We start from the raw sequence: 25,279 nt of genomic DNA, 5'->3' as shown, positions 1-25,279 counted from the left end.
CACAATTTTGCTTATTTTGTCATTTTGTGCTCCTTTATCAAAACACAGCATACAATTTAGGTTGTTTTGCTCCTGATTTTGAACATTAGGCTTTTATTTCTAATAATTAACTGTCTCTTTGCGGTCTAAAACCACCTGGAAACGTTAATAGTTGCTTCAAACTGACCCACATATGGGCCCAATTAGTGATTCTTAGCAGTTTATCAAAGGATATATTAAAATTAGGGATTGTATGTTAACTTAGTGTGACCAACCGTCCTCTATTTTTGCATTTGTTGACTTGTAAAAGCCTACATGACATTTTTTATTTCACCATTCATTAACCTCACAGAGGCATCGTTTAAATATGTTGAAGTTTTCTTTAAGCAAACAGTATTATTAAAGTTCTTCATGACTGGGCCAAGTGTCCTCTTGGTCACCCTAGTTAACTCTCACTGAGTACTTCTTCCAATACAACAATTACAATAGTTATAATAATTATAATAAATAAACTACAACTCGAGAGTTAGTCGGCTGCTCTGTGATCTGCTGTTAGGCCTGTGCCTCATTTCCGTTCATTTGACTAGTAGGGTCTAGCCTTCATGCCGGAAGTGAGTAGAGTTGTGAGAGTGCAAGATGGTGGCGACCAGGAGAGGAGTGCGTGTGAGCTCCCCAGCTAAAACAGACTCGGAGCAGCGCTCTGAGGTCCAGGTACGTGTCACAGAGGGAGATTATTGGAAGCTGCAGATGTTCAGGTGTCACTTGGAGGTCCAGGTAGTGAGTTATACGCCTGGCACGTGTGTGAGAGCTGATGTGTGGATCTGCCCCAGCTTCACGTGGACTTCACCCTGTACCAGCTTGTGTTCATGTTGTGAGTGATTCGCACAGAAAACAGAAACATGCGGACTAAATAACTGCATCTCTTAGTTTTAGTTTCTTCTCCTACTCGTGTTTTCTGTCTAACTCTCATAAAGTGCTGCTTGAGTAAATATCTCATGTTATTGTGTAAATGTGACCTAAAAATCCACAGATTTCCACATAAAGCGCTAAAAGTAGATCACGAGAAGGCCCACATTAATATATTCGACTCCAGTTATATTTCTGTATAACAAAACTACGCGAACCTCAAGAAAAAGGTGGTAATGAGAAGCTATTAACTGTTTATTTATTAGCTGTTAGCTTAATATAGCTATTAGGATTTCTAACGCCACATAATGGTGGAGATGAGTTAATGCACAAATACATTGGGCCAAGTTTATTGTAGAGAATTTAAAAAGTAGGTGTAAAAACATTTTTTTTTTAGTTAACTATTAGGCTAAAAACTAAAACGAATTTTAAAAAATTCAGTTTTAGCCATGGTTGTATATGTTTATTGCAAGTGTGTTTGTATTATTTTTACTGTTTTGAAATTTTTAAAGGTTTAGTGTGCACGATTTCACCAGATGTCAGTAGACCGAGGCGTTCGATCAGCTGAATTATGTTTTTATTTATCCCTCCCAGTTTAAGTGTGTAATAATCCCGTCTACGGTGGCCGCTGTCGGACAAACAGGCTGTCAGTCTGCTGTTTACCTCGGCTGGTGTCCGCGTCTGTTTTATCTAGAGGAGGCTGTAAGACTATGAAACTTTCGTTAGAGTGGACCTAACTGTGTTGGACTTGAACACTTAGCGAATAAACTGTCACACAGTGTGAAACTGTAACAGACTGTTTGTCAGAGGGAAACGTGACACTGGAGCCCAACATTAACTTGCATAATTTAGCTGTTCTTGTCTTAAAACACCAGGGTCACGTGTCTAATCTACTGACAATAAGTAATTGTAACAACATCAGGAGTAAATCAGCATTTTTATACATGTTTTCGTGTGTTAGAGGCCTGAAGGGTGATGTCACTGTACAGCTCAGTCACTGTATTCATGATAGTAAGGAAACATGGCGGCTTTCACTAACCAGCACCTCATTATGCACATTTTTGATTGATTAATTCTAGGTTTATGGAAACTCATCAATTTCTTTAAAAAAATTAATAACTCACTAATCAGTGTATATTTATGAGTAAATCATCCTTTATTATTAAATAACCTAAAACACATATTTGGCCCAATAGTGTAGTGTTACACACATAGTGACACATGTGTTGAAGGAAGCAGACAAAAGGATGAGGATGACAATCTGAAAATATTACTCATACAATTAGTCTGGAAACTCAAACTCAAATTGAAAACAAAAATGTAAGACTTAAAATAAAAGTTAAAGGATGATAACTCTGCTATAGACTTCAGAAAAAGCTGATCAGGAAGGCAAGCATAAGGAGACGATTCACTGCTGCGCTGCTCGGGAGTGATTGATCAACAGAGATTGCTGTAAGAGCAGGGCTTGCAGTCCGTGAGGGCAGAAAGGAACTTGTATTGGCAACTGAGCAATTAAAAGCCTCTGTGTGTGGGGGGCAAGGCTGCAAGGTGAAAACCACGGCTCTGTAAAAAGGACAGCTCTTCCCCCACCTGCAGTCCGCTAAAGATCAGATGAACAAGCTAGAAGCCTGAATGAGGTTCGATTTCCTGTTGAAGTGCTCCCTGCTGACCAGGACTTTCTGGGTGAAAAGAGAAGCGTTATGTTTGGAAAAAGGAAACGCATGAAACACCTGAACAAGAAATACCAAAGCTACGAATTTAATCTAGCATAAAGTGTTTGGAGTGGATTTAAAGAAGGTTATGGACTCTGCATACTTGGATTTTTTTGGGCAGCTCGTTCCAAAGCTTCGGGGCTTTGACTGTGAGGCATTTTCAGCCATGCCTCGGGAACAGATGAAAGGTTTCTGTCTGAGGATCTCAGGCTACGTACTGGCCGGTTTGAGACCAAGCGATCAGATGTAGAGGGAAGCCATTAAAAGCCTCTCCAGGTGTAAATTGTACATGCCAATTATTATACAGGATTTTTTGTGACACATTAGTATTGGAAACTAGTGCATTTGTTGCAGGATATCAAGCTCTCTGAGTTCTTGACAGTAAAATGTCACCAGACTTATCTTCTGCTTATCGTCTCAGCCATGTTGCTGTAAACTAGCCTTACCACTAACTGTGCCTTGCTTCTTTCACACAGGCCACTCCTTCCACTGCTCGGAGAACCAGGAGAACTATTAAGCAAGCAGAAAGTCCTACCCACGATGGCGTTCTGGAGTCCTGCAGTCAGCTTGAGCAAAGTGCTGCACAAAATTCAGATTCTCCCTCGACCACCACAAAAAAAAGATGCAGCAGAGCTTCAAGGCTTCACAGTCCGGAGCAGCCCTCCACCCCGGTGGGCTCCGTCCATGAGGCGGATGTGTCAGAGGCGGAGTCCTGCTGCTCAGTGGTGTCCGACATTGAACCGCCAGTGATGCGCACCAGGGGGAGGAGACAGACCCGCAAAGTTAACAAGGAAGAGGAGGAGATATCTGAGGTGGAGTCGTGCTCATCTGCAGTGTCTGCATCAAAACGTGGCCTAAGGAGCGTGAGAAAGAAGGCCGAAAGCTCAGGCGCTGCTTGTGTCAAGGTGGAATATGTAAAAGCTGTCCTGGAGCTGGACACCGGGTCCTGCAGCTCCGTGGTGTCCGATTCCCAGAGAGCCACCAGAAGTCAGGGAAAAGCTCGTACCAGATCGTCTGCCAAACCCCAAACTGGGGAGTCTGAGCTCTCCGACGCTGATAGCTGCATTTCCAGTGTGTCAGGAGCTGATGTGTCCAAGTCCACTACTCGCAGAGCTACGAGATCCAGAAGAAAAACTAGTCCCATTCCTATGCATCTAGACGAGCCGTCAAGAAGCTCTCAGTCTCCGGCTCCAACACGTCGACAGACCAGGGCAGTGAGAGGAAAGGCTGCAGCCCCTGCAGAGCTTAGTGAACCTCCGTCTTGTGACTCTGAAGGATTTGAGTCCGGGCCTACTTACAGTTTGACCAGTCGCAGAAGTGGGAGGACCAGGTCGACAACTCTCAGAGCCATGGATTCAGACTCAGACGCTATGGATGTGCATTCCCAAGTGGGGACCCCCAGCTCCACACGAGCCAGAGGGACCCCCTGCAGCAGCCGCACAGGCTCGGGGAACAGCAGCCGGGGCGCTCCGGCCTCCAGGCGCTCAGCCAAGGACTGCAGCGTCGTCGTAGAAAATGCATCAGAATCTGCCGAGGAGGGCAGCACATTAAACGATTCTAAATTAGAAAGCACACTGATCGCTGAGGATGCAGATGAAACGGTGGTGCAGGAAGATGAGAGCCAATCGGTAGAAGATCACGAGGGTGTGAATAGTACCGATCTGTCATCCACGAAAGCGGATAGAAAAAAGGAAACGGATTTCGCCTCTAAAGAAGATTCCCATGCATCTCCCTCAGAACCTGTGAGCGAGCCTGCAGTGGTCAGCAAAAACCAGCAGGAGGAGCCGTCTGCTGGAAATAAAGACGAGGACACTTTAGAGATGGAAGTGATGCAGGAAACAGTCCCATCACCAGAGCGGTTAAAGCCTTGCCAATCAGTTACAGAAACAACACGTGAGAGGGCCTTGGAAACCACAGAGGAGGCCAAGGAGACGCAGAAAGCTGTGGACCTCCTCCCACCTTTGCCAGATGAGTCTGTGGATGATGATGTCATCGTAGAAAACCGGCCTAGTGTGGGGGAGGAAATGGAAGTCAGCACATCTCAGCAGGTGGTTGAGTCCATTCAGGTAACATCATATCAGCAGCACAAGGTTACAGCAGGTTCTGACTCTGAACCCAAAGACGTCATCGTGGAGAAGAGGACAGCAGTCAGTCTGCTGGACAGCAGTGATGAGGAGGAGGAAGAGGAGGAGGAGGAGAGGGAAGTTTCTGAAGAGGAGGATTCGGGATACAGGGGGAAGGAGAGGAGAGGGGGAATTTGCAGCAAGTCAGAAGCTGGAGCTGCATCAATTGAGGGACTGTTTATGATTGACAAGCGGCCGGGAGAAGATGCAGATGAACTGTACTACAAAGAGGAGCGATGGGATGAAGAGGCAAGCACGCAGAAAGGAACTGAGGAGGAGGAGGAGCAAGACGAGGAGTTTGTGGATGAGGCCGGCGACGAGGACGAGGACGATGACAACGATGCTAAAGTCCTGTTCTCGAGCAGAAACTCTCATGTGTAAGTACATTAGAGGAATTAGAACCGTAGAGGCATGTGACAGATTAAAGGAAAAACCTGAACCTTTGGAATCTGTGGTTTGGGCCCACCGCAATGGTCACTTGAATCAAGGCAAATGGTTTTGTAGTACTCAGCTTTATCCTGTAATGAAACATTTTTATCCAGATGGGAGTGGTCTATTCAAGGAAAGCAATGCCTCCATCTACAGGGGAAGAAGGGTCATTTCATAGTTTGATAATAATCAAAATACCAACTACATTAGAATATTTTGCTCAGGGGTTTCCAACTCCAGGCCTCAGGGCCGGTGTCCTGCAGGTTTTAGATCTCACCCTGGGTCAACACACCTTATTCAAATGATTAGTTCATTACCAGGCCTCTGGAGAACTTCAAGACATGTTGAGGAGGTCATTTAGCCATTTAAATCAGCTGTGTTGGATTAAGGACACATCTAATGCCTGCAGGATACCAGCCCTGAGGCCTGGAGTTGGACACCCCTGATGTAGATGATTATCAGATATAAAAAATGTAGATGTGTAGGTACACTTTATTTCATTAAATGGTTTGAAAGTTTCAGTTCAATGTTATTTATGCAGCACCAAATCACAATAACAGTCACCTCAAGGCGCTTTATATTGTAAGGTGAAAAGAGAAGAGAGAGAAAAAAAAAGCAACAATCACATGACCTTCCATGAGCAAGCACTTTGGCGACAGTGGGAAGGAAAAACTCCATTCTAACAGGAAGACACCTCTGGCAGAACCAATTTTGAGCAATACTTTATTGAAAACAGTCGTTTGACACTTCAGAAAGGACAACTTTTTTTTAACCGTCTTCTAGGGCTGTACGATATGACCAAAATCTCATATCCTGATATAACAATTCTATTGTCCTGATAACGATATAAATCACAAAAATTTAACATTTTCTGTGAATCTCGGGCAGCTCGACTTACGGGAAGTGTTTCCAGCTGCGCGTCATGTAGCTGGAGTCGAGTGTTTTAACCGATGCATGAAACTATACATTTTTAGACATAAGTTGCAACAGCCGCCGTTTTCTTTGTATTTATTACACGGCGTGCTGCGGGGAAAAGCCTGTTCTAACGTTTGAGTCGAAGGTTTATTTTTTAGCACCTGGCAGCTCTTTTTTAAATTCTCATCCGTAAATAATCTGCTCTTTCACGTGATTCAGTTTATTTTGAAAAGTCTCAACAGGATCTTGAGCTTTATTGTGAAAGGTTTATGTGGAACATAAACAAGCGGACACACATGCTGTTACCGTCGTTGTTGCTAACCACAACGCATAAAAACAGGCGCTTGTCCGTCCGTAGTGGGGTTATATAAAATACAAGAGAAAGAGAGAACTTTAAGAAATTAATATAGCTACTACAGTGACCATCAAAACGATGAAAAAAATAGCCGTAAACAGTTTATTTTGCGACACCACGAAACAAACGATAGCGTAAAATGAAACGTTTTTATATCGTCATCCAATATATATCGTTATATCGAACAGCCCTACCGTCTTCTCTGATGAGAAGATCGATTCCACACAGTAAATGTAACGCTGGTTAGCTTAGCATAGAGACTTGAAACGAGAAATTATTAGCTTGGGGAAAAATCCGCACCAGTACCTCTACTACAGTATATTACTGTTGCCAGGTATCATTGATAATGATAGCGCTGATGAAGAAATTTAGCACCAACCTGAAGCACAAACCAAAATTAACCTTTTTTCAAAAAAAAAAAAAAAATCAAGCCTAAATAATGTCCTAAGACCTCAGAGCTCTGTGTTGTTTAAAAACTTTTAGGTACAATAATGTTAGGGACTATTTGCAGCTGCGCATTGAGACACATTTGGTGTTATATGCTATCTGGCAGCATGCACTGTGTATGTGGGACTGTCAATATATAACATTTATTATAAACAATCATGTATTCGTACGACGGGGCGGCACTTTTAGGTGTTTTATTATTTGAGGACAGCAGTGTATCTGCAGCACAGCTGAATATATTTGCATCAGCTCGTTTTGGGTTTAATCTTTTTGTGAGGTTAGCATGCAGACGGTGGAGCCACGGTGTTCAGACACATCGTTAGATTTTATTATACCTGTGCAGAGGTGAGAAATGAGACACGACTGCTCCTCCTGAGGAATTTTTATTCCTGTGCCTATTAATTTCAGGAAAGAGTTGTCCAGCCGTATTGACCCCGGCCTCAAAGTGAAGGAGCTCGGGGGTTTATACATCAGTTTTGATGGCAGCAAATCAAAGCCTGTCTCCAGTTCACTGCAAAAACTAAAGGAAAAGAAGATCCAAGATGAGGTAAATAAGCGATTGATTTTTTTCTTTCCCCCCCTCTTCTTGAAGGTGATCTGTGGTGTAGAATGAATAATGAACTCCAAAGCTATGCAAGGGCGACGAGGTGGCGCTATTAAAGGTTTCTCTACAGTTCTCACTGACTTTGACCTTTTTATCTTGGAGCAGTGGAGTGTTCTGACAGTTCAGTTGTTTTTGAGAGTTGTGGTTTGTGTTGATGTCCGCAGGTGATGAAGAAGAGTGTGATTGGACCAGACTTTGAAAAGAAGGATGCTGTGCCGCCATACAGTGAATCCAAACATGCCCTAAAGCTGAAACGCAGAGTAAGTTTGAAAAAAAATTGCTTTGATTGGTCGATTCTAGTTTTATTCTCTGCATTTGTGCAGTCACCTGTGACACATACCTAAAAGAGTAAACGGTAGTCATCACAAATGTTGTTTCTTAGCAGTCTGCATCACTTTTCTTTCCCCAGGCAGAGAGGGAGAAGTCAACAGGGGATGGTTGGTTTAACATGAAGGCCCCAGAGATCACTCAGGAGCTGAAAGGAGACCTCCAAGTGCTGAAGATGAGAGCATCCTTGGATCCTAAGAGGTTCTACAAGAAGAACGACAGAGATGGCTTTCCCAAATACTTTCAGGTCGGTGGAACTGTCCTCCTGCTTCGTAGTTCTTTACACTTGTGGTTATCAATATTAATTTTGTAAAAGTTGGTTAACTTTGTTTTTATAGTCCAGAGCACTCAGGGAATACACTAAGTGTGATGTTTTCCTGTGTGTGTTGCAGGTTGGTACAGTGGTGGACAACGCTGCTGACTTCTATCATTCCCGTATCCCTAAGAAGGAGAGGAAGAGAACCATTGTGGAGGAGCTGCTCGCTGATGCAGAGTTCAGACAGTAAGTGGGCACCTGCAGTGGGTGTGGTTTTATTATGAGACATCTCCCCTTCCACCCTCTACCTCCACTGGGCATGTAGACTTGGAAATACTCACTCAAAAATTAACAGAAATTATATATTTTTTTCAGTCACTTTAAATTATATATGGTTAAGAGCATAAAAGGAACCACAATGCCACCACTATGTCAGCCGACAAATTATTGTAGACATTTAGTTTGTGCATCCTCCTCAGGTGTAGTTGGAAAAGTAAAATTTAACCCTCTCCAGGCAGGCGTTGCCGATTTGCAACAGTTAAAAACTAACAACCTGATTACCCCACATACATATTTTATGAGTTTTTTTTACTCAGAAGTACCACTGCAGGACTTGGTTGTGCATTAGCAACTAAAACTTAATTTGAGCCTGAGAGGGTTAAAAGGGTTTGTCCGTGTGGGTCTGCATTCACATCACAGTAGTTGTAACCACTTGAGCTAACGGCAACTAGACTTCTTTTTAAGTTTCTAGATGTTTCACGTCATCCAAAAGGCTCTTTGCTTCTGACAGGTGATGAAATATTTCACTTTTAGTGAGGTTGTCATGTTCCAGATAGTCCTGAGTCGTTAACCCACCCCGTCGTCATCTGAGTCGTTAGTCACATGATGAGACAGTATGTGAATTTTTGCATGTGAATTGTTGAGGAGCAAAGGTCATTTACATCCGCCTGGAACAACCATCGCTGAACTAATGTGGAGACTTAAGCTACGTGTAACGCAGTATTGAGATCCCTTCCCAGACAATTTAACTCCCACTCACACCTTGACCTACCTGAATGACACATGATGTCAGGGTGGGGCAGTGTCCACCTTCAAGGGAACCACACTACCAGTTAAATACGAAGCGCTTCCATTAGCTGTTAGAACCTCACAGGTGAAATTCTTTTTTTGAACGAGGTGACGTCTTATTCACGCTTACCAAGATGAGCATGAAACACAGAACTAAACATTTCTGTCCGTCACAAATAATTACAGACATTTACAACACGTGTCTGTTCCAGTTCTTCATTTCTGAGGCGTAGAATTATCTGACTCGTACATTTAGTGATCTTTACCGTTGCTTACCGTAGAGAAATAAAACTAATTTACAGACCACAGTTTAGTTTGTTGTTAGTGGATACAAAAAGACAAACATTAAATACACACTTTCCTTCTCTTCCCAGGAAAAACAAAAAGAGGTACCAGCATGTTATGGCAGAGAAAGCAGCACAGGAAGCTGGCAAGAAGAACAAGAAGAAGAAGAAATTCCATAAGAAGTAAATCTGAAGACTTGATGTGATGAACAGTGACTCTGAGGGGCGTTTCTCTCATTTAGAAATGAAGCTCTTCAATACAAAATGGCTTTTTGAAGCATTTTTAATGTTATGGAAATTAAACACTCATTCATGACACTTTGGATAGACTGTTTACATGTGTATACATCAAGAGGCTGGCTGTATAAAACACACAGTCCCAGACAAGTTGATTCAGTAAGAACAATATTTTAAAACATCCTTAAATATGGTGTACATGCTCATATTTACATCTGAACTTTTAGTTTTATCAATTCAAGTGTAAATGCTTTGCTGCATAGCAATCAGTCCCACTAAAATACACAGCATGAACAATTAAAAAAAAAAAAAAAAAAATCATGGTGCAATTCATTCATTTTCTAAGAGCTCGTGATCTGAAACAAAAACTTTGGGGTTGTTCTTTGCTGAAATTTTGGTGTTAAACTTATTGCTCCTGAGCGTTTTAGACGGCCTCTGTAATACTGAAAAATCAGGGTTAACCCTGAAGTTACCTTAGCATGGTTAAATCCCTCCACTTACAAGCCTCTGTAAAGTCGTGCAGCTGTATGTTGCATCATGTTAACAACAACCACTCACAAAAACAGCTGCCGAAGAACCAAAACTGCGTCGTTATCTGCTGTAGTTCCAATTCAAGGTGAAACGAGCCTCCACTCTGACAGCAGAATAAAATACCTCTGTGTCACATGACCTCCGTGTCAGTAGCACAGCTACACTACACACACTTCAGATGTTTCGGTGTAAGGCTGTGAAAGCGAATGCCTTAATTTTTTTCATTAAAGCTAAAGCTCTGTGTCTGCTGTGCTTTCATTCAGGATTACCTTTGTTCCTCCTCACTCTCCCTCTCAAATCTCTGCAGTCTCTTGTAGCTCTTGGATCCCAACAGTGGCTCTTGGCTACCGTCTTGTCTCTTCTTTGTGTTGCAAGAGATGAGCCCTTAACAGCTGCAGCTTACATCCACTATGTCACTTCCTACGCGCGCACACGCACATAAACTGTAGCTTCTTTATACCCGAGCCAATTTCACACACAGCTTTAGAGAAATTAAGCGATGTCTCACTTTGGTTACACCATCAGGTTTTTTTCTTTAAAAAAAAAAAAAAAAAAAAAGAGCCCAGCTGATAGGTGGGAGTGAAGTGGTGCCTCGATGCTTTTGAACGTACCAACAAAAGCAAATCAGCACGTGCTGGGAAGGTTTGCAATTTAAATGAACAAGAAATGGAGCTTAATTAAGATACATGTGCATATCTGTGACAGGCTAACGTGTTAGTGTCTGTATGTACAAAACTGGTAGCCTGCAGAACCTCTGTTTTTAAATATGACTGTGATATGTGCATTATCAGTTACTGCTCTAATAATTAAAACTGAGTACGGCAACTTCCATAATTTGGTCTCTTCTAAGTCAGATCAGAGGGTTAAAGGTCAAAGCTCACTCTTTGGTCCCGGTTTGTTTTGTGAGTCTGAAGAATCCTCTGGACTCGGCTATGGATTTGCTCCCAGTGTGGAGGACTGGTCTGACTGGCTCTGAGTCTGGAACACAAAGTGGCAGATGGAAAACTTTCACTAACAGGTATCTTGGTCGTTGTGTCAGGTTATCATCAGGCTTTACTAAACAAAAAACAGACAGAAAAATTGCTGCAACAGGTTCGTCTTCATTTGATCTTTGTCTTCAACCCCTATAGTTTATTCCTCAAAGCTAAGCATAGATATAGACTTTGTTTTAAAGGTCCCCAAGATAAAAATGTTTATTCTAATAAATCCTTAATTAACATTGTGTGTGTGAGATCAACACAGATTCTTCATTAATAAATACATTAACAAAAACACTGCTCTCCTTACAAGACCTCATTTTGTCCACTAGTCTGTGCTGTAACCCAAGGTAAGACGAGTGGCTGACAGGGCCGACACCCTGGTAGTGCATAACCTTCATAAACAACGTTTAAAACTCCATCTAAACCCTCATTTTGACTTTCATTCCTCCGCATTTACATTTTTGTGGGGCCTCGCGTTAAACTGGCGGCATAAACGGACTCCATCGGCCCAGTGTAAATGTCTCTGCACATTGACCGCGGACAGTTACGAAACTGGAGATCCCACTAACAAAAATAAATTCCGGCATCGCCTCTCATCCATGTTTATTTGTCGGTGGCGGAGGGGTGATGACTGACAGACTGACTGGTGTCTCCGCCTGGCTCGTGTTGGAAAGGAAGCTTTTCATCTGTAATCAGATAAACACACTACCTGCTTCAAAAAGTCATCAAGGACAAATCATCCAGAGACATGAATAGACTGAGACTCCGGGGCTTAGGGGGCAAACACTGCCACTGGCATCTGTCATTTTCTTTATAGATCAAAGATTCGTGGTAAGACGTGCCCCTCTCCCTGTCACGGGGAATCTACAAAGGCCCACTCTAATCTCCCACCCAGCAAATCCTGTCGCGTTTCCAATTGAGGGAAAAGTATCATTCATTTCCTGCAATTTACTTTGCAGTTTAAGATTGTCCATTGATTCCACTGTTTACTTATGGACTGAGCGGACGGAAAAGGGAAGCAGAAACAAACAAACAAAACGGAGCATCGGGCCCATCGGCGTTGTCAACTCGCAGCTGCTGTGATCGATGACAAGGTCTCTCTGAATGTATTAAAGTGTGCATCGGGTCAAATGCATCAGTCTCGAACTGAAACACAAATCAATACCATTTTCCTCTTTGTTTTCCCTTCTCTCTGCCTCCTCTCTCAGTAATGAACAAACATGACAAGACATCAGCTTCTGTAATTTAAAAGGTGGAGGGGAATTCATCCTGCCTGTCAAGTGTGATCAAAATTAAAGATTGGATGTGCGTGTACAAACACACACAGACACTCACACCTCACAGACCAGCAGCAGCAGCGTATGACTAACATCTCACGGGATTTCCATATATTTGCTGTACACTGTAATGAGACTCCTACAGGTGCATGTTTTGCTTTTAAGATCTTTTGAGCAAACAAATGATTTACACAGATGGATCAGGATAAATTCAGGGCAAACATCACAAAAAAAGGAGGATTATGTTCACTCCTGTGTGTACCTCGAGTATGAACACAATCAGATTTGTTTTTCGTGGCCAGAAAAACTTAACTCTGGGGCTCAGAGGTGATCCTCACAGTGTTTTCCTGATAAACACCTTAAGATTTCATGCTTCACCGGGTTACAAACATGCACTGCATTAACTGCGTATTTCATCAGCATGTGAATCAACAAAAAACTGCAGAGGTTGGTGATGCTGGAAGCTTTCTAACCTGTCTGTGTGCTTCAAAGTAGACTACACATATATACAGTCAGCTTTAGCGTGAATGAACCCCTACTCGTTTCTCAGATATGCCATTCAAATAGTTTCTGACAGGTTTTATTTGACTTTTTGGTAATGAATGAAGACATGACACCTGCCTTCAGTTTGTCCAGAGAATGATGACGAGAAATTAAATCAGATTTTGTTGTTCTCTGGCCATTAGATTCTTTTAAAATGAGGAATAAATGGTTTTAATTTTGACACATCCAGTCATTTTAAATATTTTTAAGAAAAGAGGATTACCTTTCTCTGAGGGAATGGCTGCTGCGACTCAAAGGATTTCTGGAGTTTTGTACAGTCAGGTTGGAGGGAGCTGAGGCAGAACTTCTAAGCAGGCCTTTAATTTGGGGTTCATGTCGGGATGGAGTCTTTGGAGGAGAGTCCTCCCTCACAAATCCCGATTCCACCTAGAAGATTTCAGAGGGCAAAAGGGTTTAGGGAGCGATCGTGGCTCAAGAGTTGGCAGTTCGTCTTGTAATCGGAAGGTTGCCGGTTCGAGCCCCGGCTCGGACAGTCTCGGTTGTTGTGTCCTTGGGCAAGACACTTCACCCGTTGCCTACTGGTGGTGGTCAGAGGGCCCAGTGTCCGGCAGCCTCGCCTCTGTCAGTGCACCCCAGGGCAGCTGTGGCTACAATGTAGCTGCCATCACCAGTGTGTGGATGACTGAATGTGTAAAGCGCTTTGGAGTCCTTAAGGACTAGTAAGGCGCTATACAAATACAGGCCATTTTTTAGAAGCTATTGGTGACCAAACCTTAAGCGTGTGTTCTGAAACATTTCCCAACCAAGGAATTCTAACCGCACACCTCAGGAATTAAATCTACATTATTTATTGATCATTTTATATTCAAATCTAAAAATTAGACCACTTTACAGGCTGACAACTTCATCAATATAATTTCTATGATGACTGTTTAGATTTGAAATTGACCACAGCGTCAAAAGTATGAACAACAGGGCTAATTTATATGTATAAACAATGAATATTAAATATAAATAAAATATATATAATAAAATGAAAACTGTGTAGCAGCCTGATGTGTATTTATCTATCGCTGATACTCATATAAAATGACTAAAATCAGAGCTGCATGGACCGCCAAACCTAACCTGCAGAATGAGAAGACTACAGAACAGTGTTGTGCTGATATCCTGTAGCACCAGAAGTATTCCTGACTCATTGCATTTTACAGTTACTGATATTATAATTGGACTTACTCTCGCTGTTCTTGGCCTGTAACTCCCAAGGAGAGAAGAATCTAAAAGGAAAAGGCAAGTTTTTAGGAAAATATACAATTCGGAGTAAGCCTACAGTATTTCCTTTAAATAAGAAGCACCGCTTATTTCTTCAGCACAAACAAGTATAAATGAAACTTTCCCAGCACAGAACAGCTGTACAAACAAGCATATGCACACACGAGCCAATCAAATCAAACCACTGAAGCTGAAGAGAATAGCTTTGGTCATATGCAATGTTGGGAAACGTTGAGTCCGAGCATTCATATGGGTGCTACTGTAACACGGACAAAATAACTGGAGTCCAGGTGGCAACGGCCACCCTCGGCAGGATTTTGGATCCCACTTATTTATGAAAAAGATGGGAAAAGATGGGTGGAACCATGATGATGGCTTCATTTTTCAGGATCAGAAGCTACATCCATTACTTACACTGTTTATGGCCCCACCATTACACAAAAGCTGGCCAGGAAGAGCAAGAGGAATGTGACTCAGAGTGATGGCATTGAAACTCCAGAGATACCAATCACTCCCACGGGATGCAGTGGCACAGGCCCGGTCATAATATGCAGACCTGAATAACAACCCTAACCCCACTGGGACACTTCAAGAGGTGCTGTGTTCATAACCCGACAGGTAAAAACTGTTTGGGCAGCAGGATTTAATGTTGGGCCTGATGAGCATTTACATCTGTGTCTACTTGTAGTAGCTTTCATTTGAAAGGACTGAAGGAAATAAGAATTCTGGGAGCATTTGATCAGTGATCGTCATACTTACTGATATCCCCTAACGAGCTCAACAAACCAAAGCAGAAATCAATCTGCAAGACTGTTACACGATGTTATCGTTCGGATGTTATTAAAGGCATCAGACCAAAAAAGAAAGTAAACACATTTTTTATGAGACCAAATCCAGATGGCTGCATTTGGACAAAGCACTCAGCACACTCAGGGCTTTGTCCAAAAACTCTTGAAAACAAACAAACCCTGCAGCAAATACACTATGTGATAGCTATGAATGTGTTACAATACATGGACTGAGTTTATGTGTTTAGAAGGTTTACCTGTGGGGTCAGCCGAGAAGCTCACGGAGCGCCGATGAACGCTAGTATTTAGTGCACAGGAGGAAAACGTTCCCATCTCAGAGACGTCGCTGCAGCGAGAAACCTGGCACGAAACAACAATAAAAGCTCATTTCCTTTTATACAACATAATTAACTTACTTTGCATGTGCAGTAAAACAACACCAGTGAACAATGAGGACTTTGGGGAGTTTTTACCCCTTTTTAAAACCTTAACCACAACACTTTGCACAACAAATTCAGACGCGTATCTCCTGTCACAGCGGACAAATGAAATAAACATCAGTGTACAGTCACTTGTTTCTTCCCACTGTTATCTCCTAGTCATTCTCTGAATAAAAATCCAAAAGAAAAACCTACGCAGAAAAACACATCTGATTCTTTGTAGGGCTGAGCTTCCCTTTGCACACAACCCAGGAGCTGAGGCTCTGAAATGTGCACTGATAATGCATTCACCATGGGGCTAATGGGGCTACTTCATTAGGTATCTATTTGTTAATTGCAGCTTGACTCTCAATTACCAGAGTTAATTGTCGAAAGGAGATTCCCCCAGGAAATTCAGAGGCGCAAAAGCACGCTCCTGTCCTTAACAAAACGCCCATTGTATTCTAGTTAATTCCATTCATGTGTGTGACAAAAACAAACGCAGCACCTAATAATTTCTTTAATGACAGCGTGCGAGTGGAGTCTGATATTCATATCTCGGGATTAGATTTGATGTAAATGAAGAAGCAGAAATAACAGAGGGGAGCAGCGGGAGGGAGGGGCGGAGGACTAAAGGCTGTGTTGTTCTTGTCCATCGATTGCACGCCCTCCCTAAGGCTGTGCGATCACAAAAATCACTCCCTTTCATGCGAAAACCTCCAACAGCAGTGATACGGCAATAATTAAAGTGTTAACAAATAAAAGCGTCCCGGCCTAAATGCAGGACGCGCGCTATTAAAAGTGTGCTCGAGCCCCTCGGTGAGGATAATAGGCCATATTACACGCATACACAGTGAAACATGTACATGACGTCAAAATCCATTAACGGCTCAGGTAAAAAGATTAAGATGCTCTCTTAATATGCCCTCCACTTAATCCGCTCACTAGATTAAGCAAAATTTTGGGGCGCTCCCACTGAGGTTTGAACTACATCAGCAGAGGAATCCATTAATCTTATAACCCCTCTGCACTGAACATGTGTATTTTTGGCATTAAATGAACCATTATGCTAAGTTGTTGTTTTTTTTTCTTCCCTTAATGCTACAAACCAAGAAGGGCGTTGGGCTCTCGGTTTCTTTCCTAAAGTAGTGAGGCCCCAGCTGGAGGTGGCTGAGCCTCTGCCTGGCATCCTCGGACAGCTGGCACATCCTTCGGTGGGTGTAAGGAGACAGGGCTCGCGTCCTTGAGGAAACGGTGGGCTGCTGGTAGCCGCGCTCGGCAGAAACTCCCGATAGGTCGCATTTTTTTCCCTTCTTGTTTTTTGGAGGACTGCGGCCTGGCGGGGATTGCCTGGATGTTGATGACGGTGCAGAGTTTGTAATTTTAGCATCAACACTCAGCTTGTCCTTCCCACTTTTCAAAGAGACACACTTCCCACCATCTGCTTTGGAAAAATGCCCGCTGGTAGGCTTTTTTGCTGAACTCCGTCTGGAAAGGGTTAAGGATGGCCTCGCTGGAGAAACACAGCCAAACTGGGGTGAAGTGACAGAACATGAGAGAGGAAAAAAAAATGTTATGTTGTTGTAACATTTTGAACTAGCTTCACATTTGAATTTTAAGGAGACACACAGGATTTTAGCGGTTTCTCTGCAAACCGCACAGTTTGTTCTTTCGCAGACGCATCGGCCATTTTAGCCATTAAGGCAGCTGCTCTCACTCTTGACACAGACTTGCTCTCCCTGGACAAAACCATTAAACCATTAGCTAAATCATTCAGCTTAAGTGTTACAACAACAGCTCTCGCAGTCAGCACTGCCATGGAGACAACCTCTGCAGAATTACTTCAATAACTCTAATGGCCACTAACATCATTCTCCCATGCAATATCCCACTTCCTGCAGGTAATGCCAGCCGGGGATAAATAAGTTAAGATAAAATGTTAATTGCATTTGATGGCCATCTCCAGTCTAATATGATAAAGAGGCACTACCTGGCTGTAAAACAAAGATAATCTAAATGCTAATTAGGGAAATCACACAACATTAAAACTATTTTTAAGAGAAACCGAATGATGAATAAATTCTCATTGTGGCTGGTGCCATTTGAGAATGATCGGATTTAACAGAATTAAGACAAGTATGCCCTCGTCCTCTAATCCCCCACCATCTCTGACTTCCTTTGGCTCCTCTTTTCTCCTTTTTCTTCTTCGTCTTCACTGCTGGATGGTCACCGAGAGCAAATCATTTTTTTCCTGTGGCCGGCTGAGTGGAGAAGTCTTATCTGGGTTTGTGTGATAAAGACAGTTCAACAAAGCTCGGGATACAGTCCACAGAAAACATGCAAGAGGCTTTGTAAAGCTGCACAGTGGCACATCGAGCTAATTATCAATACACTCATCAAGCTGAGATGACTACATACTGCAAATCCAACAATGACAACCCGATCAAGCTGGCAATAAGCAAGGTTTAATACTGACAATTGTCATTTCAGCATGCTGCGCTAAATAAAAGCACAATTCAGGTCAACATTAAGTGAACTAAACAAAAAGTTGGGTTTTTGGGGGGGTTTCACCAACTATAGTGTGACCAGAAGATGGTGCTAGTTGGAACGTTATAAGACATATCTGCAAAAGTTATTCATCCTCACTTTCATGTGTGTACCAAATTTGACAACATTTCACTCACACAAACTGCAGAAGTGGCTAAATTATTTTCTGGTGTGACCCAAAGTCACAAACTGACATTAGCATAACACCTGTAAGTCAGAATAAAAGGGTTTAAAGAGGATTCAGGACACAGCATGAGAAAACACACAAAAAGCGTATTCATCAGAACACTTTTAGAGATTTTTTTGAAAGTCACAATTTTTCCAGATCTCTGTTAGAACAAGACATGATTTGTCAGCTGGGTGGGCAGGTAGTCAGGGAGCTGCCTAGATGCTGAAGAGCCATTAGGAGAGAGAAAATGGAGAAATTCTACTGTCTGACAGCCACAGTGGTGCTCTGATCCAGACATCCACCCCGAGGGGCCAGGAGGAACACGCTGACAATCTGCTTCACCGTCACCGACATCCCATTTAAACAAATAGCTTAGCTTAGGTTACCGCACCGGGGAAATTCACCGTAGCATTTCTTTCTTCTTTTTTGGGGGGAAGAGGAGGAATGTGAACCTCTGTGTGATGGATAACATGTTCGTAACAAGAAAGCTGGTGAAATATTTTGCTAATACCTTTTTCATCATTATTCCACCCTCTCGGCGTTCATCTCCTGAAATAACCTGCGTACACACTCTGCACATGTACGCAGAATCATACAGGACCACGAATCAGCTGTTATACCTGTGGCTGCAGCTTAAGGCTAGTACTAGTTTTTAGAATGATTCGATATATAACTTATTGTCCTACATAACAAAATAAGAACTGAACACATCAACAACGACGCCAGGTCCTAGTGATATTAAATTCTCTTCAGATGTCAGTAACAACCCATCGAATCCCCACATGTAAAGAAATCAAACTGCTGTAAAGTTAAGATGAGAAAACCGTGGCAAACTTCATTCCTAGTTTCCTTTTTTGATGATTAACAGGGGGGAAAAAAGAGTTTAAAATGTCATTGCACCGACCTAAGCACAGTAAACCTTAAAAATCCACAAAGAAGATTTATAAGTGACCCATCATCTGCATGATTACAGTAAAAACCCCCAAAAACAAACCTAACCGGCTGATTCTGTTCTAACTCCCTGCACTCGGACATGTGAGACAAGCCTCATTATCAGCATCACCAATCTGCCTCCCTGTAATTACATTCAGAGAACAGATACCCTTGAAACACTGCCAGTATGGATGGATAAATGCAGTAGCCATGGCAACAATAGAAGTTGGATATGTATAGTGGAAACAGTCGTATGTGGCGGCAAGCGATACCTCCTATTAGAGCCCTCCACAGATCAATGTTCGCTGTTCGAGTTGTGGTCAACGCTGGCACGGCGATGCCGAGCACGTAGCAAAAGTACAATTAATTTAAAACTGGACACACAGTGTGCGACTGCGGGTTTGCAAACACCTCAAAGATGTAATAAATTTTAAAAAAAAGACGCTTACAGGTGAGGCTGTCCGGTTGTCTCTCCCATCACTGTCTTCTATGACTGATGTCGTGGAAAACACTACTTTAGGGGAGATTCCCTAGAGGGAGAGGGACAATAGACGAAACACAGGGGTTTTTACAGGGAGATGAAGACAAAAAGACAAATAACAGAGCTGCCTGGAACACCAATTTACAACTGCAAATCTTCAATCTGCGCCTGGGTTGAGAAAAACAAATCTCACAGAAGAGAAAGGCTCCAGTGATGTTTAAATAATACGGCATTTGGAGAGAGACATCTAAATTGCTATGTAGGACCTCAAACACAAACACATAAAAGCAATGGTGAGGGGGGGGGGGTTTAAAGACATTTAAATATTGCCAGTTAGTGCCTTGGAGGACAAGGGGAGGATAGAAAAGCAACCCGCAGACATGGAGAGATGAAGTATGGCAGGAAAGAGGTATAGAGAAGACTCGGATGATATAAAAAGGAAAGAGGGGGGAGCAAAAAAAAAAAAAAAAAAAAAGAAAGATGAAAAATGACTGAAAAGACAGGAAGTTCTCAGCTCCTTTTTCATGTCTGTATAGCAAAGACAGTCAACAGCTGCACGAGGAAAATGGCATCTTTTCTGAAGACAATACTTCAGTTTAAGACAAGACAGTTCTTTTGAACTGGTTATCTTGGTGGTGTAGCTGCCTGTCAAGTGCACCGACGCGAGAGCCACTGAGATTAGGAGGAGACTCACTTAGAGTGAGCAACAATGAATGACACGAGCAATATTGGTGCCACTCAAACTGGATCCCGTGGTGAACGCGGCGTGCGGTCTTTGTGACACGTGGATTATGTTGACAGGAATATCCTCCTTCCTTTAACTAATTCAGTATTGTGCTATTTGAAATTACTATCAGGACCCTTCACAGGCATGAAATATACACTCGTGCATCTAACTGCCAAATGGAACATTTCGCAGTTCAGTGAGAGACAAAAGTTTAAATCCTTGACTTTGACTACTACTTGAAAATTTAAGAATGGATGTTATGTAACAAACTTCACACATGTCCACAAAAAAAAAAAAGACGTCCTCTCTTTTCAAGCTCAGAGGTCACAGCGTCCACGTTTGCAAAAGGAATTTTACATTTTTATTCATCAGACCGTGAGATGCTTTTTAAATTTAACCTCAGTCCATCTTAAACGAGCTCGAACCCAGATGCAGCAGCAGCATTCCTGGATCTCGTTTGCATCTGTTTTTTTCTTTGCATGGTGGATTTTTTGCATTTGCATTTGTTGATATGGTGACAAACTGTGCTCTTTTAAAGTTTTCTCAGGCCCACACAGCGATTTCCACCACAGAATTGTGTCTAAATCACATCCAAAATATTGCAGCCTGGTTTTTATTTACATTTTGCACAGCATACAAGCTCTTTTGGAGACTTTTGGGTTGTAAAACTCTGTTTGAAGAACAACTCTGCTTCCTGCTTCTTCACCAAAGATGAAAAACAAGGTTAGATAAAGCTGTATGCCTAAAGAGAACATTTATCCTGTTTATTGGCATTTGAGTATTTAATAGTAAAGGCTCACTACCAGCCTGCTGTAAAATAACTTGAAACTTACCAGTGTCAGTGGTTGATGTTTATCTGACATGTACATTTATGCACTGACAGGATATTAAACAACCTTTATTTTTTATCTTTGATTTATTTGGAATGCCTCCAACTGGATTCTCTTGTGTTTGCATTTACGTTCCTTGCACCTTTATTGTCCATACTTGGCGTGCTGTTGACTTTTATTAAGCAGTTTTCACAAATACACTGCAGCCCTGAACTTTTCTAAACATTACCTGACAAAGGTGCATGTCAGAATGCAAATGACTGACGTAGTCAGACCGGACACTGAACCTGCCAGTTTCCAGGTCCAAAGTCTGAGGAATCTCTGATTTGCTGGCATGTAACTGTCGGGTAAATTTACAGTGAGCGAGAGGGCATCATTTCCTGCACCTTCCCCTACAGCAGGCACAGTATTCCTAACTGTGTTTGCTGTGGAATGCATCCTGTTGTGTGCTAGCGTGTGTGAAAATGGCTTCATATTAGCGCTAATTCAATGTCCTGAAGACTTAATGAAAAGTTAAGATGATTTTAATCATTAAACAGAAAACAAGTGTATGATAAGGGATACATCCATGCATGTATAGAATTCAAACATCTTTTTTGTTAGTGTACAACACAGAAAAAACCTTTGACTATTTTCTTTCACTGACTATATATGAGATCGATCATAAAATTGCTGTAAAGCTTTCTAACACATAATTGTGATAAATGTTAGGATGTTGGCATAAACAGAAAACGCTTACAGGAAATGAGGATGATCTTTTCATCAGTATTTCTCGCTCTGCGACTCTTGAGCTCCACCTGGGACCTGGATACAGGAAATCTCTGCTTCTTTCCTCCATTGTGGCAAGTACCTCACCTTCTATAACCCATATACACACACAAAAAAAAAAACCCAGGAACATGCACACACACACAGTCCAAGTTAAATATCCTGTTTTGCAGTGTAATGACTGCATACAGTGGGGACTTAAGAGGCCCATTTGGTATCATCAGAAAGCATACCTGGAGGCACCAACTGAATCAGCTCAAAAGATGTTGTGTCAGCTAAGAGGAAGGAAGGAAAGTATAAACAGACTGTGAGCTAATGATCGGTATCTCAGCTAATAGCCAATAAGCTTTCATAGGATAGGATTCGGGACTAAGAGATGAGGAAGCAAATCCCAGTAGGCCGTTTACCTTCGAGGAGGTCAGCTACATCAGCAGGGTCAACAACGCCGGGGAATATCTGGGAAAACACAAAGAGTACAGACAAAGCAAATCAATACTTATAACAAGATCTGGCGGACAGGCCAGTATCTAAGTGTACCAGTCTCCCCAGGGAAAACAAGGCCCCTCTCACTAAGAGTTAGGACACTAATGTTCATACTGGAGGGTTGCTGGTTATTAGGCACAGTGGGCTCATAATCCTTCACCACCTGAATACTAACTATGGATGAATGCTGGCCCACATAAGAAAGAACAAAAGGCTTAAACATATAGGTAACAATTTTTATTAAGAAAAAAGTTTTTTTAAAAAAAAGCATCTAAAACACTTATGGACACCTCTTAAGATGAATCAAATGTAGATAAAAGTAAAGCTAATATATAGACATAAAGCCACTAGAATTCCTGCATCCTGTCTAAACAAAACAGCCACAGACAGATGGAAATCCTGTGTCTCACACAGGGAGGTGTCCTTTATTTCTGTAGCAAATAGCTTTACCCTGACCTTGACAAAAAAAATAATAAATAAAACACATTGTGTGGTGGCAGAGCAAAGATAAGAGCAGGTAAACAGGTGTATGCTACATGTGAGCAAGGACAAATTTTGTATGCCGTCCTGCCTTCCATCCTTGGAGTTAATGTGTGAAAACCACTTAGCAATAAGAACTTATGTACTCCGCCCATGTCACCCGCATGTGTTAATTATCACAGGTTAAGCTGTGCATTAAAAACGCAAATTTATCTCAGCACAAACTTCATTAAGATTTAATGCAAAGTTATAATGATAAGATGATTCTGACAGTCTTAAATCTACTGAGCAAAAACTGTATGATAAGGCTTTAATACTGTATGTTTTCATATTTTTGTTAATGTACACTATAACTAATGTAGGGTAAATCTATGTCTGTCTGAATTTCCTTTTACTTTAATGATCATATGTACACTTTTATTGCCAAGTCTAAAACTCCCACAGGCAGATGGAAATCTTGTGCCCAAATCAAGGAGCCGTCCTTTATTTCTATAATAAATTGCTTTATTCTCACCTTGACAAAAAACATTTTGTGCTGGAAAAGCAAAGGGAAGTCCGGAGGCACACAGGCAGTCTTCCTGTACTGGCCCATGATGCAGACACGGAGGTAGATATCATACTTCTTAGACAGTAGCACTCCCGGGCATGTGACCTGGTTATGAACAGTATAACAGGGCACAAATTCTACTGTGTTCGTTGATTATGGTTTTCAAACATGTTTGGAAGAGTGCATTCATCAAGAGAAGCACACTTGCAAATATCCCAAAGACAACAGCAGTTAATAAACAATTACTAAAATACGCAATCCATGTTCAATCCCTCACATCAAGACTTCCTACTGTTACTGCTGTTAGGGTAACCCAATCTTGGCAATTTAAGGTCAAAGAAAATGTTTTTGTGGAACAATGTGGGAAACATTAGTGTCAAATTTTGCTATATCTAACTTAATAGATACACAGAAACTATGCAGGTTCAAGGTTCGGCCTATATCCTATCATATCTTCTTCTACAGCTTGTTTTGTTTCGGGGTCACCACAACAGATCATCTGCCTCCATCTCATCCTATCCGCAGCATCCTTCTCTGTCACACCAACCCTCTGCATGTCCTCGTTTAATTCTCCTCCTCTTTGTGGTCTTTCCCCCTTTTCCTGCTGCCTGGCAGCTTCATATTCAACATACTTTGTCCACTATTGCTCCACTCCACATGTCCAGACCATCTCAGCCTTGCCTCTCTAACTGTCTCTACATCGTCCAACACTAGCTGTCCCTCTGATGTACTCATTTCTAATGCTGTCCCTCGTCGTGAAGATCTTTTAGCATCTTCAACTCTGCAACCTCCATCTCGGCCTCTTGTCTTGTAAACCTTCTGTTTCATTTTCCCAATTTCGTATTCTATGGTAAGTATTTCATATTGACACCTACTTTTGTGACAGTCAGTCGTGTTGACTTCTATGAACTTGAAGCAATAAACGGGACGGAAATCATCCTCACGCATAAAGTGGGCTTTAAGGTCAACCCAAATTTTACTGAAACAGGAAATGACGCTTATCGTACGCTGATAAATTATGAAAAAACGAATTACTTTCAGTTACTTAAAAACACCTAATGGACATCAAACCACAACAATCAACTTTTACAGCAGAACCTCGGGGTCATTAGTGGACATCAATATTTCTATTAATGGTTTATGTATAAACAGATTAATACTGAAGTGACTCAAACATAAATATTAATACGTGAAAGAACCAATGCTACGTTCATGCCTTTCGTATCATCTCTAACTGTTTGCACTAATTGCAGTGACTCAATTAGAATAATTACGGCAGCATCAGTATTAACGTTACTGGTAACGACAGGGAGGAATTAGTAAGTTAATGAGACATGTCAGGATAACCCTGGTGTATCAGTTAGGGTTAGCTGGTAAGCTAACTGTGTATTTACGGAACCATAACGGAAGGTTTGCTGAAAGAGGACGTAAGCTCGCTAGCTAGCAAACGTTAATAAGCTACGGCATCAGGTCACATTTTGAATTTCGTACCAAAGCAGCAGCATAAAGACGCACTTACTGCCTGAATGTCCAAGTACACCGTGCATTTCAGACAATGTTGATACCCTATAGAGGAGGAAAGCTTCTTCTTCACCGATGCCATTCATCTAACTTTCAAAGTTCGTTGTCATAGCTGCCAAACAGCAACAGTCACGGAGCGGATGTGGGGTCACGTGACAGAGAAGTGGCGAATCAAAAGCGTGTTGTCTCGCACACACAATCACTGCACGTGTGCTCACATCGCCGCACTTCAGCCTGGATTTGTGTTCGTGTTTCCTAAAACCTCAAGTCACCAAGTAAAAATGCTCTTTTTTAGCACTATGAACACAGATAAAAAAATTAAAAAAGCTTTGAAGTTATTCTTCATACACTGTAAAGCTCTCCTTAATATTATTGTTATA

The 25,279-nt window shown here is 41.9% G+C and overlaps 2 protein-coding genes across 3 annotated transcripts; one reads left to right on the top strand and one right to left on the bottom strand.

Annotated features, from left to right (window-relative positions):
• The first annotated feature begins 574 nt into the window (after positions 1–574).
• On the top strand, positions 575–9,727 carry dnttip2 (deoxynucleotidyltransferase, terminal, interacting protein 2). Its single transcript, XM_084920459.1, has 7 exons — positions 575–690; positions 3,074–5,097; positions 7,275–7,413; positions 7,635–7,730; positions 7,880–8,044; positions 8,190–8,299; positions 9,496–9,727. Exons 1-7 carry the CDS (start codon positions 616–618, stop codon positions 9,590–9,592), a joined length of 2,706 nt encoding a protein of 901 aa, XP_084776585.1. The 5' UTR covers positions 575–615; the 3' UTR covers positions 9,593–9,727.
• Positions 9,671–25,199, bottom strand: spata6 (spermatogenesis associated 6). Of its 2 annotated transcripts, XM_084920477.1 has the most exons (11): positions 24,898–25,199; positions 23,346–23,483; positions 22,276–22,324; positions 22,102–22,143; positions 21,840–21,958; positions 19,512–19,592; positions 16,523–16,945; positions 15,252–15,354; positions 14,171–14,211; positions 13,197–13,360; positions 9,671–11,151 (listed from the first exon to the last, which is right to left on the bottom strand). In XM_084920477.1, the coding sequence occupies exons 1-11, from the start codon at positions 24,979–24,981 to the stop codon at positions 11,037–11,039; spliced, it is 1,359 nt and encodes a 452-aa protein (XP_084776603.1). In that variant the 5' UTR covers positions 24,982–25,199; the 3' UTR covers positions 9,671–11,036. The 2 variants fall into 2 exon arrangements, with proteins under 2 accessions (XP_084776603.1, XP_084776604.1); XM_084920478.1 differs by lacking the exon at positions 19,512–19,592.
• Positions 25,200–25,279: the final 80 nt, after the last annotated feature.

The sequence above is a fragment of the Perissodus microlepis genome, chromosome 23, assembly GCF_051167445.1.
Source record: "Perissodus microlepis isolate ML-2025 ecotype Zambia chromosome 23, ASM5116744v1, whole genome shotgun sequence".
Taxonomy (NCBI): Eukaryota; Metazoa; Chordata; class Actinopteri; order Cichliformes; family Cichlidae; genus Perissodus; species Perissodus microlepis.
This window is presented reverse-complemented; position numbering and strand designations above follow the sequence as displayed.

What these genes read in the sequence shown, in the direction of transcription:
- spata6 (XM_084920477.1), bottom strand. Translation starts at nt 24,981, where the DNA reads ATGGCATCGGTGAAGAAGAAGCTTTCCTCCTCTATAGGGTATCAACAT. An exon ending in TGTAGCTGACCTCCTCGAAG is followed by an intron (nt 22,144 to 22,275) that starts GTAAACGGCCTA and finishes CCTTCCTCTTAG; the next exon opens with CTGACACAACATCTTTTGAG. An exon ending in ACAACCGGACAGCCTCACCT is followed by an intron (nt 16,946 to 19,511) that starts GTAAGCGTCTTT and finishes ACTTCACCCCAG; the next exon opens with TTTGGCTGTGTTTCTCCAGC.
- dnttip2 (XM_084920459.1), top strand. Translation starts at nt 616, where the DNA reads ATGGTGGCGACCAGGAGAGGAGTGCGTGTGAGCTCCCCAGCTAAAACA. An exon ending in AGCAGCGCTCTGAGGTCCAG is followed by an intron (nt 691 to 3,073) that starts GTACGTGTCACA and finishes TCTTTCACACAG; the next exon opens with GCCACTCCTTCCACTGCTCG. An exon ending in CCCTAAAGCTGAAACGCAGA is followed by an intron (nt 7,731 to 7,879) that starts GTAAGTTTGAAA and finishes TTCTTTCCCCAG; the next exon opens with GCAGAGAGGGAGAAGTCAAC.